A 16,985-nucleotide genomic window follows, 5' to 3' on the forward strand; every position below is an offset into this window, starting at 1 on the left:
AACAATCAGTAAAAGAATAATATTCTATTTCAATTTTCGCATAAACAAAGGTTCAGATGAAAAATTTTATTTCTTAACCTAAAAAGTAGAATAACCCCCTTTTTGATTGCACGACGATTAACGACCCACCTCGTATATGTTATATAACTAAATGGTGCAATTAAAAAGAAGATGGTACCCATTTGAGTCTTAAAGAGTTAAAAAGAGAATATTCACCGGTGACCTAAATAGCTTAATGGTTAGCAGTCACCCGGCAAGCAGAAGATCCGGCAACCAATTCCATTCTACCAAGCCAATCTGCTGAACACTTCTCTCTTTTTCTAAAAGAAAAAGAAATAGATGTAACTTCAAAAAGCACATTAATATTGATAAGACTGCATTTGAACAAGTTATCATACAGGTTGTCTCATAACTCCTGTAACACCCGGAAATTGGGGGTTGCTAGGGTGGTTTTGAATAATTTTTTCCTCTACTAAAATGTTGGTTGAAGCTTCGTTTTTAAATTATTAACGAAAAACACTGGCCAATCACGAGAGCGTTCGGTCGTGAACAAACGCATTGGCACAGCGTGGGTATCGAGGGGAGCGTGCGACAAATATTACATTGTCTTAAATTAAGAACAATGTATTATAGAATTATTCGTTATTCGTGCCTCACTTTTTAATAGCCACTAGAGATAATGTTGTCTTCGGATCGAATTGTTTTTGAAACAGGGCTGCGCCACTTATTGTTAGTGGTTACTGAGGGAAAACACTTTGAAAATCTCATTTATCAAATTTTCAACGTTTGTGAGTAAAATACAATTTATTTGAATTGAATATCTCTTTCAGCTTTTTTATAATAAATTTTTCAAAATTAAAGCTACTTTTGAGTCACCCTGTATATTCTCTCATAAATCAAAATTTGCTTTATAGACATACGTGTCCAATTTTTACTACAAGCGACTGTAAATCTACAGTTATCATAGAAAATTTTCATTTTGATATAAACAGTCATGTACAAATATCCGTTTGATAGATCCTCTCGTTTTCGGGGTTTCAGTTAGAGACCCTTTATAAAACGAAGTATTATTGATTCTGAAGTTCATTTGCTTATGTTACACACAGTTATACATTTATCGACGCCCGTAGATGCAGGATAGTATTATAATGCACGTGATTACGAAGCGTTCCTGACAGGAAATTATAGAGCAGGGAATTATCGAAGGGTTACCGTAATCCTTGTTGGACGTTTCGGCAGTCAAATCGTTCGAGTTAACACGTTCGACCCCTCGAGTAATGCAAGTGCAGCTCGGCCGCGATAAAGCGAAGTCGTAAATTAAACTACTAACTAAGCAAGAGAAGCGACGTTCTATCGATGTGGCAGTGCCAAGGAGCACATTACGTATGCTTGGTTTATGATTTGTAGGAGAAAGGCGTTTTTCGTTTCGAGATCATGTGCCAAACTCGTCAGTGAAGCTGACAACACACACCCAAACTATCCCCAAAATAATATAGCGTAAATCATTCTCGAATTAAATTCAGGATAGGATAGTTGAAACTATTTCAAAGACAGATCGAGTTAAATTAGATTATGTGATTTCGGAACGCAGTTACTGAAACCAAACGCCTTCCTCGCCTATGTATTGAAGTTTTAAACAATAAAATTACGTAGTTACAAATTGAGATAAATATGTATCTAGTGTCGAAAAGATATGTTCTACTTATAAAAGTTATTTCGTTAATGACTTTTTAATAAGCAACAAATGATGGTTTAAACCTTTTGGAGATTACTGAGAAGAAGTTTTTTACCATGTACACAGGGTGTCCCAAAATTAGATCGAATCCTGCGGAGGGTTGATTCCTGAGGTCATTCTAAACAACTTTTTCCTTTGCCAAAATGTTGGTTTTTATACCCAACACTCTCGTCGATCAGTCTGCGTTATACGCGCGCTCTGATTGAACAGTGTTTTTCGTTAATAACTCTAAAACGAAGCCTTAACCAACATCTTGACAAAGGAAAAAGTTGTTTAGGGATTCGACAAAATTTGGTCAATATCAAGGTCATATATGTATACCTATAGACAGATTGCAATCTAGTTGGATTAATATATTTTTGTAAATAACTTTAAAAAAAACAAGGAGCGACGGGTAAATCCTCTTGAAGGTCATTCGCGGAGGGGGGTAACCTTGGCAACATGTGTCAAGGTCAAGAGCACCGGAGCTTGGTCTCCTAAATAGAAATTTTACCCAATTTTTTATCTGTGTATGTTTCGTTTTTGCACGTACAGTCGAGAGATGGAAAGAACATTAGCGGGACGGCACAGGGGCAAAGGGAGCACTTCGCATGCTCCGCCCTGTCTCCACGTTTGATCCTCGCGTTCAAAGTTCGCCGCAACGCTGACTTCGTACCATCTCGCTTTGTTGCGAAGTCTCATTTTTCTTCTTTGTCAGACGACGGGATTAGTGTGTGATCGCATCGGCCAATAGCGCACGATAATCTAGAATGTATGTGCGTGAGGCGTGAGTTTCCCTAATGTTCTTTCCATCTCTCGACAGTACATATGTATTTACACATGTTGAAATTGTTGAAAAGAAAAAAGAAGAATGATTATTTTCTGTGTATGTGACGCAGTATTACATGCGGCAGGGTTGCGTGACAGTGATGTCAACTACCTGGATAGCGAGTATGGCGATTTTTGGTGCTCTAGTGCTCCCAAGAGGAGGCTACTACTTCAACAACTCTGGTCTTCTGGCCTGTGACCCTTTCTTCGCCAGAGCTTCTCTTAGGTATATTTCAAATATTTTTGCTTCAATAAATAAATTTCTTTGTTTAATTACGAGTTGCAAAACAAAAGTGGTTCATTCATATACACGTAATTGCTATTCTGTATAATTTTCTTTAAATCAAATGTAACAAATTAAATAATGTGTTTTTGGCCCATTTATACAGGGTGTCCCATAATTCCTGTTACCCCGTGAAATCGGGAGTTGCTGAGGTGATTCTGAACAATTTTTTCCTTTACCAAAATATTGGTTGGAGCTTCGTTTTTGAATTATTAACGAAAACCACTAGAGCGCGGGCGAATCACGAGAATGTTGGCTATCGATTACGTTCAAACAGTGGGCATGAACAAACGCGGCACCATATCGGCACAATCTGCAGCTTGGTTTTCGAGATACAAGCAACTGAAAATTGGAATATCAATTTCCGAACCGTTTGTTTCGCTTTCGTACAGCTGACAGCTGAGCGAGTAGCCCATTCTTTAGTGTCCGGAGTCAGTGTCTCTTCCGTCTCTCTTTGTCCGGGCACTGACCCAAGATCTGTTCAGCTATCAGCTGTTTGAAAGCGAAACAAACGCTTCGGAAATTGATATTCCAATTTTCAATTGTTTATATCTCGAAAACGAAGCCGCAGATTGTGCTAATATGGTGTGGCCGTGCTTGTTCATAACCACCGTTCGAACGTAATCGATAACCAACACTCTCGCGATTCAGCTCGCGGTCTAAATGGACAGTGTTTTCGTTAATAATTCAAGAATGATGCTTCAACTAACATTTTGGTAAAGGAAAAAGTTGTTCAAAGTCACCTCAGCAACTCCTCATTTCAGGGGGTAATGGGAGTTATAGGACACCCTGTACATATCGTTAACGGTTATGGAAGCTACCCGCACTCAATGGCGTTCGTAGCATTAGTGTTACCCGGTGCGGTAATTTATGGTGTTTAAAAGCGTGACCGTGTCCGCACAGTTCAGTCCATTCGTTACGCAGCCGTCAGAAAGGTTCATTATATTATTATTAATTTAAAATCATTTTATTTTCTAAAATATCATTGACCCGATAGTTATATTAGTAACAGCTGTTACAGACAGCATCAAATGTGTTAGTTACGTCTGTATTGTACCAAAAGTTTTTAAATAATATCTCGGAAACTAATAAAAATCCAAATATAAAATTTTAGATTTAGGGCCCACATACTCTTCCCACCAGCCCCTATTTTCAAGTAAATCAGCAACATGGGCCTTTCAGAAGAACAGCTCATTTATTTGATTTTTTTTAAAACCGATTAGGAAAATAGATGCGGAGTGGGGTTACATTTTGTAACCATTAACGATATGTATAAATGAACCCGTTCATATATAAAGGTGAGAATAAATAAATATTTGAATAAATGAACAATTTTCGAAGATTAAGCAGAGTGCAAGGGAAGAGAAAGTGTATGATAAATTGGGTGAACGCAAACAAATAGAAATGGGGCGTCGCGTCGAGAAGAAATAAACTTAATATGTAAATAAACGAGTAAGCTGAATATTACAAAATGAAATTGATTGTTCCTTCTTTCTTTCTTCTTAAATTTTATTTCCCAATTTGTTCATTATTTTCTTCTTTGTTTTATCACATCATTATAATCTGATAACATATGGTGTGTAATTAGTAATATGCGTTGATAACTTTTATTTGATTATGATTAAGATATACAAGAAACTAACTAACTTCTCCTGACGCATATATGCGTCAATAGCAGTCAAAGGGTTAATAATGGAACGTTAAAATGAAATAACTTTTGCATTTCAATCCTCAGTTGAAAGATAATATTATTAACTCAGGACCTGAAGCATGATTTTCTGTCACTTTCTTACAATGGAGACAGGTCAGAAGTACCATCACTGGTTTTTGTTTATGTTAATTGTAGTTTATCCCAGTTTGACATTCTCGTTAACGATTCATGAGGATAAATGAATTTTACACTTTTTGTTAGAATTAATAAATTTCAATTATTATTACGTAATTTGTGCGTGTATTATTGAAAGAATAATATATCTGAACATCTTAACAACAAATTTTATGTTATTTTTATACGTCCAAATTTATATTCGTTTAAAATATCAAAACTTATTCATCAAAAAGGATAATACTATTCTCTTCTTTATTGAAAAACAAAGTATCTCATATATTAGAGAGTACTTTTAATGCTGATCATTGGAATAAATAGGTTAAGGTGCAGGTCTAGCCATCCTAAAAATCTGAACTGACCCCTCTCTAAACGTACAGATCTTCACCATTTTTAAATTTTAATATTAAAAAATTTCAAAATTACAAAATTTCAAATTTCTAAAGATTTAAAAGTCCAAATCTTAAAAATACTAGAATTTTTAAATTACTGAGGAGCTTAGCCCATCCTATAATAGAAAAAGATTGTACTTTACGTTTTTTCTATCTTGATTTATATGTACATTTCGTCTTCATTTAACATCCTTTTTTCTCGATTTTCAGGATCCTTGCCTGCTGCTGTTTTTATTTTCCTACAACAATGGTGCTGATGTATTGCTACGGTTCAGCCTTTCACGTTAACAAATTACGCCTGAAAAGAGTAGTTTGTGTTAACACAGCGGAGGTTGTTAATGGCGGACACATAGATAGGGTAAGTCGAGTTTGGCTCTACCAAAAAATTAATTTAATCCATGATTTTAAGTTAAAAGACAATTTATATGACAATAAAAGGTTCTGATAATTCATTTATTTCTTCATTAAATATTTACTGCTTAAATTTCTATGCTTTCAATATTGTATTTATAATAAAATTATTTTCAAGTTTCTGTTATTCGCTAGGTATTACTCATCATTTATTACTTATTATGACTAATTGGCGGTTCGCTCGCCACATCCATCATAGAGAAATGACTCCCACCATACATCCTTTTTTGTTGATACAATTTGTCAATTCATCGGTTGATAACCAAATTGCCAATTTTGCTACCATAACGTAACGCTCGATATCATTGCACATTTCAATTATTTTCTTCTCCTCGGTTATTTACTCATGTTTATATATTCAAAATGTATTCAATATATGTTTAAAAAATAAGTTAAGTTATTTCAATATTACTCAACTGATTACTAATCGATCCAGATAAACAAAAAATATGTAGTGTATCATTTTAAAAATAGTGCATCTGCATATTTTTTTCTAAATAACATTTTATTGCTATTCTGTTTTTGTCTTATTTTTGATGCTTTTAAAAAATACCAATTTTCGAACATTTTCGAAAAATTTAATTAGATTGATTAATAACGTGTCAAAATATTTATTTTACTACTTTGAACAACACTGTTTCAAGAAAAATGCGTTCAAAATTGTATTTGAAGATGTTAAGATGTTCGAAGTGCCAGCGCAATGCGTTTTGTTTCACAACCGATTGCGTTGCCGGCCACGGTGTTATCCTTTGTTCATTCTTTGCAAGCGATTTATCGGACGCAAACACGTGACAAACCGGCATGTTCGTTATTATTATAAATAATAAATCAGTATAACTCTACGTAGTGGTTTTTCATGACTCTTCAGTGGTTTCACTTCCCAGGGCAATATTTCAACAGAACAGAAGAAAATAAGAAAATTTTTGATTTAGCATTAATTTGTTATTCTGAAAATATGTATTAATTTTTCTATCTCTTTGTAAAACTACTGTTTACATTCTTCAGTGTCTCCTGCCGTACGTTCAATTTCGTTGAATCAAAATTTATAATGACATAACCGTAAGAAAGATCGTTAAATATGTCAACACACTTTAGCTTGTCAACTGACATATTTGTGAACGACATGTCCTGTCACAAAGTAAACTGGTTACCGCAGAAGTTTCTTTTCCGTGATTTAACAATATGTTCTTTAATACCACGACTACTTTTTCTCAAGGAACGAGACTTTGCAGAAGAACATTTTGTCATTTCTTTCACAAAGACACCACAAGAACAGCTAATTAGACTGAGTAATGTTAAGAATTAAATAGTCTCTAATAGCCGAGTTTCATCTGCAGCCGCCATTACTCACAATAATTGAAAACCCGAGTGGGTAGAGGTGTCATGTCACAGATTGATTATTTAATGCAAACGTGATCTAAACTTTAACATGCATTTTATTTCTGCAATTAACGAATAATAATTATGTCATTACAAAATTGCACTGCAAGTAATAATTAGAGAGTTATCTTTTCTCTTTCAAAATAGAAAAATTAAGTACATGTTGTTCGAATTTACAAAAGATAAAGCTATTATTATCTGTTTGAAAATTCAAAGTTATCTTGAATTTCAAAAGATCCGTTTAAATTTAAACGTATTGAAAGAATAAAAGCGCGCAAAATAAAACAAAAGGAAAAGTATACTTTTTTAAATGTTTAAACCAAGACCCATATCAAGGGGTTTTAATTATTCAACATACTTTAATTAAACATGCTAGATTAGTCGATTTCAGCTTAACATACAAACTGTACACAATTGAAAAAAAGTTTTTTCACCGGCCATTAATGAAATAAAATAACACTACCATCTTACAATTAACAATAACTAAAGATTAAAAGGTGTATCTTTTTTATCAATTTCCTCTTAATTGAAGTACATTTAATTTTTATAATTTCAGCAGAGTTATATGTGAATTTATAATAATCTAAAGATTATTAATTAATTTTTCTTCAACAGCCGATACTATCAAAAAGCCTATTAATAGACTTCCGGTATATAAAGTGTTAAATTTGAAATAAAGCTGACTAGCAGGTGAATAAAAATACAGTTACATTGGAATCAAACAATTGACGAAAAGTCGAAAAGAATTCATGTTTTATTTAGTGTTCGTATATGTACATATATGCGTGTTGTTACAGTTAACAAACAGGTACAATCTACGATATCAATATACATGTATGCGTATACACAATCCACGACGTGTGAAACATGAATTCCTCCAGTTTGTTTGTCGATCTCACTGTTGGATGCATGTGGTGTAAATAAAAATGTTAAATTCTTTTAAAAAATCGAAATCAAAGAATTCATTTAAAAATCATGTCATCATATATACAACGTGTTCGTCGTAACTGCGTGCACGATTTTTTAACCCTTTCGGTCACGAATTATTTTTTCTTGAAAAAAAGAATCAAGGGTTTGCTAAACAGTTCTTTGAATTAAATTATGATTTTTCAGTCGTACAAAATATCTCCAAGGAGGTCCCCAAAGGGAGTGTAACGCGTCCCCAAGTTAAAACATTATGATCAAGTGAGTGCTGTATAAGTTAAAAATTCAAAGTGTTGAACAAGATTTTCTGCACAATCTTGTTGGTTTTCACGCACTTTTAAAAACGCATTTTTCTATCCAAAACTGCAATTTTGCTCGTAACCTCAGAAAATATATACCGGTTCACGGAAGAGAATGTTTTTCTTTTTGCATCTTCTTCAAATAAAAATACTTATAATAAGAAATTTTAAATATTTAATTATTATCCAAGTTTCAATTTTTTAAGAAATCTGAAACTCTTACGATTAATATCAATTTATTGAAATGGCGAGCATATTCCCCGGATCACAATCCTATGGAAAGTTTATGAGGTATTATGGTACAATATATTTATGCAAATAACCGGAACTTCTAAAACGTTTCGTAATTGAAAGAAGATGTTATTGCATCCTGGAGTACAATTAGCGGAAAATTTTTTAAAAGTTAGTTAAAAACATGCTAAAACATATTTTTTATTTAATACATTTGAAAAGAGGGCCTATTATTAATTAAACATTGTTATTACGTGGTAATTACACACTGATGCTATAGATATGCATCAGTGAAATATTTGTTTTATTACTATATTTCGTTTTAAATAAATGATACTTTCACACTTTTTTCACTGTACATCATATTTTTAATCATTTAGAAATCATCATACAATGTGTCCGAGTATTGATGGGACATCAATCGCCTCCAGTACAATCGTGGAGGCGATGATTCTACATGAGGAAAAATAAGTGGAATTAAATCGCTTTTTATTCGAAGCTCTGTTTTTGGAAAAATCAAGTTTAAATCTTTTTTGAGTACCTAAGCACTTGACTATTTCGTGATTGAATGAACTTTGATATAAATCATACGTCGTGAGTTTATAACTAATAATAAAGCATGTAATTTTTAAAATTTACTTTATTAATACAGAAATTGTTTGACACGTTGGCCACTGTACTGCATACAGAACTATGCTTCTCATAAATGTATGAATACTCAATGAAAATTCAAAGCAAAAATTCATATCGAAATTAGAATTAGAAGTTCTATTTAATTTATTTCTTTAATTGGAATTTAATTGAATAAAATTATTAACAATAAAGTGCCTATATTTTGAAATTGATAAAAATCTATTCTAATATAGCATAAATGTTCAAAACTCCTAAAAATTGTAGCGGTGCTATAATTATGTTGCACAGTGTACTATTAAAAGTGTAGATAAACATTTTTTCGTTTACATGTCTCTAATTTACTAAAAACCGTCTCCATCTGTTGGGAATATAAATTTCTTGGATAAACATGCATAATAATAAAAAAGACAAATTGTTGGTCAGAAAGAGATATATATCTTTTGAAACGTGGTGAATTATCAATTGTTCAAATAACTTGTGAGAAAACGACGTATATCGTTTCTCCGATAATGTAGAAAATAATTAGCGTTCGAGGAAGAGTTCGTAATCGACCGAAAATCTACGGGTCATTACCTCCTTTCGTACACGCTTTTCGGAGCGTATTCACCAAGACCTCGGGACATCGAGGAAAACTGGGTTAAGTGCGCGACGCGGTTACTTAGCATGGAATTATTGGAAGACTAAAGTGAATTCACTTGAATGACTACGAATTCCTTCGGGTCTTCAACTAAACACGACTTTTATACATATTAATTTTACTTTAAACCTAGGACACCCTGTATATTGATAGACTAAAGGTCCCTTTATGCATGTAGTACACGTATCAACGTACATAACAGTAAATATTATAAATCTTTGGAGATGCATTTGATCAATAATTGAAGTTACGTTAACTGTTCTAAGAAAGCTGTATTTCAAGAAAACTAGGAACATTGTTAGTATGTGATCAATTTCGTGAGTCTTCATGACATGTGCAACATGGTGGAAAAGTAACGATCGGGGATGATCTATGTATTACGTGTAAACTGCAATAAAACTAGGTAAAAGTAGAGCAAGATTGGCTTTAAATCGAACCCTGGTCAGACTGGAAGTGGCAAAAAAAAAACAAAAAAAGAAAAAATGTCGAGCATTCGTTGAGATTTTGACCCACTGAATACAATGGCGCAAGAATTTTTTCGATAACTCTTAACGTTTGGCCTGTACAAAAGTAACAGAAAGTCTAAATGCTTTAGCCCCCTTCTCAAGATTTTCAATCTTAGATACGGGTTGACTAATAAAGAATTTGTCATAATGGAAGAAATCCATTCGGTTATAACTCAGTTTTGAAAAAGGTGTCTTATTGTTAGTTTCGACGGATCTGAAAATATTGACTGTTTAAATGACAGATACGGTGTTCAATAGTCTCGTGAGCTTAGAAGAGATAAGGAGAGATATAATTCGTATATCACCTGGTAGGTGGGTCGTCCATGGACGATTTTCTCCACATATTATGGTTCGGTCACTTTCCACCCATGCTGCAGGCGACCGTTACGACTGAGGTAAATTGCCATTGAATCGAGTGATCGAAATTGCCGCTAAAGTCTATGATATGACGAGCAAACCTCAAACTGCCAGTGGCGGCGCGCCGGAAAGTACCTACATATTAGGAAAAGATGTGGTAATATGGCCCTCCAGGTTGATGTTTCTTCCTAAAGATTTATGGTTTAAACTACTTTAAGGTTTTAGATAAAATTTTACGTAAACTAATAAGCTTATTTATTTGTGGTTAACACTAGAACTACCGACGTTTGATGCACACTTATTTTTCAGTTAAAAATAATATTAAAAATTGAATAGATAAAGGATGAAATATAATTTAATATATATATCCATTTTTTATCTCGACAATACTCAATATAAATTTTAACAAAAATACCTCGATAAAATTTGTAATTTAAAATAAGAAACTTGAAACCAGTCATTTTAAATTTAATATGTATTATGAAAATAAGTCATTTTTGAAACTTTTACAAAAGTGAGGATAATAAGACACAAAATTTGAATTCAAATGCAAATAAATAAAATAAATCTTTTTCTTAATGCATACATACAAAAAAATTGCTCCATAGCGGGGCAAATTGATGCATATAGTGGATCGCAAAAGTATTCGAACATCGTTTAAAACAGAATACGTAATTTAAAATTGAACCAAATGACGTAAGGTTTTTCGAGAAGCTGTATAAATTAATTTACTAGGATATGTGCTTTTGTTGTTTTAAAAAATTGTAATTTGTTGAAATTGTGAAAAAAATCATCTAACAATAAGAACGTGACTAGTTATGCTTTCAAATGAAAAGTCGCGGTTTTCGGAAATTTTAATTATGTACATGTACATAACTTCTAAGTGCATTGTCCGATCTCGATTTTCAGCATACACATAATATACTTAAATTTACAAATAAGAAAGTTAAAAAATCATCTTTTACTATTATTTTCACGATTTCGACAAATTGTAATTTTTTAAAACAACAAAAGCACATATCTTATTGTTAGTAAATTAATTTGTACAACTTCTCGAAAAACCTCAGATCATTTGACCAAATTTTAAATGAGGTATTCTGTTTTAAACGGTGTCCGAATACTTTTGCGACCTACTGTATATAAAATATGTTATTGTTACTCTTAATAATCATTCTGATTACTCGAAATACATATATTATTTTAGTTATATTACTTACATAATATGTATACATAATCGACACAGATGTAGCATAAGTGTCTATTTTTATTCAAGAATAGAAGATCACTTTCTAAATCCGAGCAACAATGATTACATATAATATCTCATACACGAATTGCACTGAATCCATTTTTCATCTCGTTCAAAATTTGAAAATGACTCAACACGAATTAAACATAAGGCATAATTGATACCTGTGGAGATGGGGATATAAAAATATTTGTATAAAAAAATTTAGACTATATAAACAAAAGGACAAAACGTAATTACCTACTCTTGAAATGGCTTAATACCAAATCACAGTAATTTATAATATAGTAGTTTGTATGATATCTCCAGACGAAATGAAAAGCCAACCTGAATATTTAATTCGATGCTGTAGAAACGAATAAGAATTGAATAACAGCTATCAACGCCTCTGTACATACACTGTACATTGACTAATGAACTTCAGATACCTAGCCATAATCGAGCTACATGCATGTAGTGTTCAGAAAATGTCACTGTATCAACCTGCATCAATCTCTGCTTTTGTTTCCCTATGTATAAATCTAGTAGATGCAACAAATTACAAACTTATCCGCTAGATCTTTCTGTTGTAGATAATATGCAAAATCACAAGAGGGTAATATTTCTACCCAGATTCAAATCCGGGCAAACGTTAAATTAGAAACCAAGTCGTTATTAAGATTTCGATTTAGTAACAGAACACTTCAAGCTTAACTTCTTAACAATAGTACTCCGAAATATTATAGCTGGTTTCTAAGTACTTATAAAGATATAGGACCCCGCAGGTAAATTTAAACGCATTTTTTTCGTAATAACATTTCTAAAATTGGCAACTATGATAATTCGGGGAACGAATGGCCGGATCCATTTGAAATTTTGATGCATTTAAAATAAAAAATTTAACACTAGATTACCGGATGTTGGGTATATAGGTTAGGGTTTTGCATGAAATGAGTCAATTTGACTCAAACATCAAAATTGAAATTTAAAAAAAAAAATAAAATTCAAAACAACTTTTACACATATATTCTGTTTTTAAAATACATTTTCCGCAGATTTTTTTTATTACATTTAGCACAGACGCCCTTACGTCTATTTCTTTTGCATGATACTTGAACTTGATAATTCAACCGTTGAACCGTTCAACTAAATATTGAATGTGCAAATTTGCAATAGATTTCTAACTAGTAAATTGACAATTGACTCTCATTAGATTATATCCAGAAGAAATAAATAAGTTACATGTATGTAAAACGACCAACTTTAAAAATATTTAATGAGTCAATTTGACTCACATCCGTCAAAATAGGTATAGCACATATGGATTTTTGGAACTAAGGAGTGGGGGGGGGGGGATTAGTATTTGTATACATTTCATAATTCTATTAAAAACCAACATGTTTTTAAAAAAACTATTTAAGTTTTTCTAAATGAGTCAAATTGACTCGTTCCGGCAATCTAGTGTTAAAAATCAAAAGACTACACAATTTTATCTTAAAAATAGAAACAAAAAGTTTAAAGTGCTATAATTTTTTTAAATTTTTAATATTTTTCCACGATTCTAGGTCAAACTATAGCTACAATCGTACAGATTGAGAATCCTTTTGATTCTTTCGTTTCAGATGACTATAAAAATTGCAGTGATGGTTACTGTTCACAAACTTTTTTTTTTTGAGAAAGCTACGACAAGATGGCTGATATGTTATTACCTATACATATTTATGGTTGAAAAAATTTCGATATATTCCTTAAATGTAGTATAATATATAGAGAAAATTTTACATCAATCGGTTCCGTCGTTTTCATTTGAAAAATTCTCAAAGATTACCCTACTTTGAGTACAGTCGCACCAGGGACACCCTTTAAATCTTCGCGAAATCGTATCTCACACCTCGTTCGTGTTTCATCTTTTTTACAGTTTTCCCACGCAGAAGATTGGAGAAAAGCAGCATTGATCGCAGTAGCTAGTGACTACCCAAAAACATATTGCCTTTCCATTATCAAGCAGGTATCGCGTGTGAAGTTCCTAGCTATCCAGCCGGACCTTCGCATTTATCCACATGAATATATAAAGGGTCGCGTACAAAGAGTAGTAGTTTATGGGATGTTCACAATTAATGGGTCGACGATCTATGTAGTAGAGCATACGAACATTTCGCTTAAATTTCGATCTTTGCAGTGAATTCGAGCGGAAGTTCTGATAGCCAGCAAGTTTAGAACCGATTTTCTCAATTTCTAGTCATCTGATGGATTTAAGGAAACCCATCTTTAGAATCAAATGACAGCTTCTTAAAGAGTTTTTCTCTATCATCCTTAATACAAAAGAAATCATGTATTTTACGTTTAAACAAATTTTATAACATAACTATAGAAGATATTAAATTCATGTTTTCATAGGAAGATTCTGTGGAATTTAAGGAATACGTCGATATAAATTGTCAATTCGTTGTAAATGTTGAATATGTTTAAATAATTATTAAATTCGGAGGTACACTGATTTTGCAACACTTTTGGGATACTTTCTATTAATTTATCTTAAACAGTAAAAGTATTGCGGAAAATTGAATTATATCTCTGTTTTTTAAAACAACGTTTGCAGAAGGTTATAATCGGAAAGTGGATGAGTGGAGAAAGTCACTTTCTCAAGTACCAGAACATCAAACTCATAGACAGTATTGATTTAGATTGTATCATGCTTATCAATACTTTACCACTTCTATGGTTTTCAAGATTTTCAAGATTTTTAAAACTTGTACGACTTTCAAGACTTTCAAGATTTTCAAGATTTTAAAAATTTGCAGGACTTTCAAAACTTTCAAAATTTGTAAAGCTTGTAGGACTTTCAAGACTTTTACGATTTTCAAGATTTTCAGAACTTTACAGTTCAATTAAAGATGGAAAGGATTCGGAGTTTTCTCTGCATATTGATATTCGAAACACTTCGTAGCCCATCACTGTTGTTCGAACCGCTACTCAGTACCGCATGATGCTGACTAAAAATTGGTTCTTCTGTTACAGTTCACTTGAAAAATTTGGGATAATTAAATTTTGAAGATAAATACATTAGAATTCCAATTATCTGGCCAAGTACCAGGTAATCCAATATGCTGGATAATAATTGAACTATATCTATGAAATGACGTAAACGAAAAATATAACTTAGAAAATTATGATTAATATAGCAATGCAATTTATTCAAAAAAAGAGAGAATACATAGATGTGGAGCACATAAAACATACAGAGGATGCCCCTTCGCCTTGACCTTGGCTATCATATCACAATAATGAAAATATGTATTTCCAATTAAGATAACTTCGGTAATTTCGAAATCTTGAGAAAAATTTTTGCTTATCATTATGTTTGCTCCATCGAACCAAATATTTTTTCCCTTTAACATTTTTTCTCATCAGAAAAAATAGGCAAGATATTTAAAATGCTCAAGTTAGATAGGACACCCTGTATATAACTAATATTGATTTAATTTTCCTTTCCTAGGAAATAAACACGTATTTCCATCATTTAATAATTACGTACAGTATCAAATGTGCCGATTAATCGGGCGTTTCGGATAATTAGTTACCGAATAATTAGAAGTTTCAAATATTCCAAATATTAAACAGAATTGAATGCTATCCTAGTTCTAAATAAACTACGGTTTGTCAATAGCCTTTTCCATTTTATTGTACAGAACCCTATAGCTGTAACCTACATACGGTCCTATATGCTGCATCATCAATCGATGCCACCATTCTCTCGACGGTGAAAAACCCGTATAAGTTTGCAGATCGCTGACATTTACGATCGCAGTATATCTATGCAACGACTATAACCAAAATTTGTTACTAAAAAAGTATAGCTGTGACAGCTTTTTGCTGCAACAGCGCTTGAAGATGTTACAGCCACGCCATATCGCTATCTTTGCTTTCTTCAGGGATGAGCCAGGTCCCTTAGACATTTTACAGTTTCCGAATTTTGGAAACATAAAATTCTTTAATCTTTAGAATCTGGAATGTTGAAATCCCAAGTTAAGGAAGTCTGTAATCTTGAAATCCTGAAATTTCGGAATAATCTAAAATTTTGGAATTCTTCAATTTTGAAATCCTAAAATTGTAATATCTTGAAATTTTGAAATTTTAGAATTTTAGTCTCAGAATTTTGGAATTTTTAAATGTCAGAAATCTGAAATTTTGAAATTTTAGAATCTTAAAATTAAAAAAAAAATAGTGGTCCACATTTTTGAGAAAGAGTTAGACCACCTTGGCCTCTACCTAGTTACATCAATCCAGTATTGTTATCAGTCGGTCTCAAAATAATCTATATAAGATTAATTAAAAATAATTCTCCTATTATAATCAAACTTCAGCTGTTGTTATCAATTATGATAATTGTAATTGTAAATAAACGATAAGAATTCTTAGGAAAATGGTACTAAACAAACTTTTTCTTCAAAATTTACTTTTAACTGAAGCATATTTTTTACCTTTTACATGAGTATTTACATGACAAAACATATTTTCCTGAAACGTACTTAATATTTCATTTAATTGTTATAAACCTTTTTAATTTACTTATTTATTTGTCTGCATTTTTTCCTTTCCTTTAAAGAATTTTTATTTTCTCAGAAAGGTCCATTACCCGAATATTACGTTCTTGATTCATGCGACTTCTGACATATGAGCACCCTTTAAATCATTTCTCACCCCCATTTTCATTCCTTTAAAAAATCAAAATCAAAATTATGTCTTATATGTGTTAAATATTATAGATTTTAACAAAGAGTATTTTCACCGAATTTCATATTCCCAGATCTAGCATTTCTCAAAAAAGTATAAATCTTTAACCTTCTTCTTCCCCTGAAGAGTAGAATTTCAAAAAATTTCTTCTTAATGGGTGCTTACATCTTAAGGAAATACCATTCCCAAAATTTCAACTTTTTGAGTCCAGGGGTTTGAGTTGAACGTTGATTATTTATCTCGGATCAGTGAGTCAGTTAGGATTTTATATTTAAGAAATTTACAGAAACATTCATTTTTTTCAATTTTAGTGCATTTTATTGGATACAATTACATTTTTGGTTGGCAGTTTATTTGTTACAAAATTTTGAATCTTTTTTCACTCGAATTTCAAATCGAATTTAGTCACTTTGACCTCCCGTATCTCCCCCTATGTAAAACTACTCATATGCTCAACTTGAATTTTTTCTGAGATTAATATACCATCATGTAGAATTGATTGGCACATAGTTTGATTTGAAATTCGAGTGGGAAAAAATGGACGAAATTTGGGGTGACACTTCTGAGGTTGATAATGAAAGTTTTTTATTTTAATGTTATTAG

The 16,985-nt window shown here is 32.1% G+C and overlaps 1 protein-coding gene across 1 annotated transcript in view; it reads left to right on the forward strand.

Annotated features, from left to right (window-relative positions):
• LOC117610861 (trace amine-associated receptor 1) overlaps positions 1–16,985 on the forward strand; it is a 274,562-nt gene that overhangs the window by 230,524 nt on the left and 27,053 nt on the right. Inside the window, exons 5-6 of the mRNA XM_076689710.1 lie at positions 2,614–2,768; positions 5,253–5,400. Of these exons, the coding sequence (XP_076545825.1) occupies positions 2,614–2,768; positions 5,253–5,400 (303 nt within the window). The remainder of the gene's footprint in view (positions 1–2,613; positions 2,769–5,252; positions 5,401–16,985) is intronic.

The sequence above is a fragment of the Osmia lignaria genome, chromosome 8, assembly GCF_051020975.1.
Source record: "Osmia lignaria lignaria isolate PbOS001 chromosome 8, iyOsmLign1, whole genome shotgun sequence".
Classification (NCBI taxonomy): domain Eukaryota; kingdom Metazoa; phylum Arthropoda; class Insecta; order Hymenoptera; family Megachilidae; genus Osmia; species Osmia lignaria.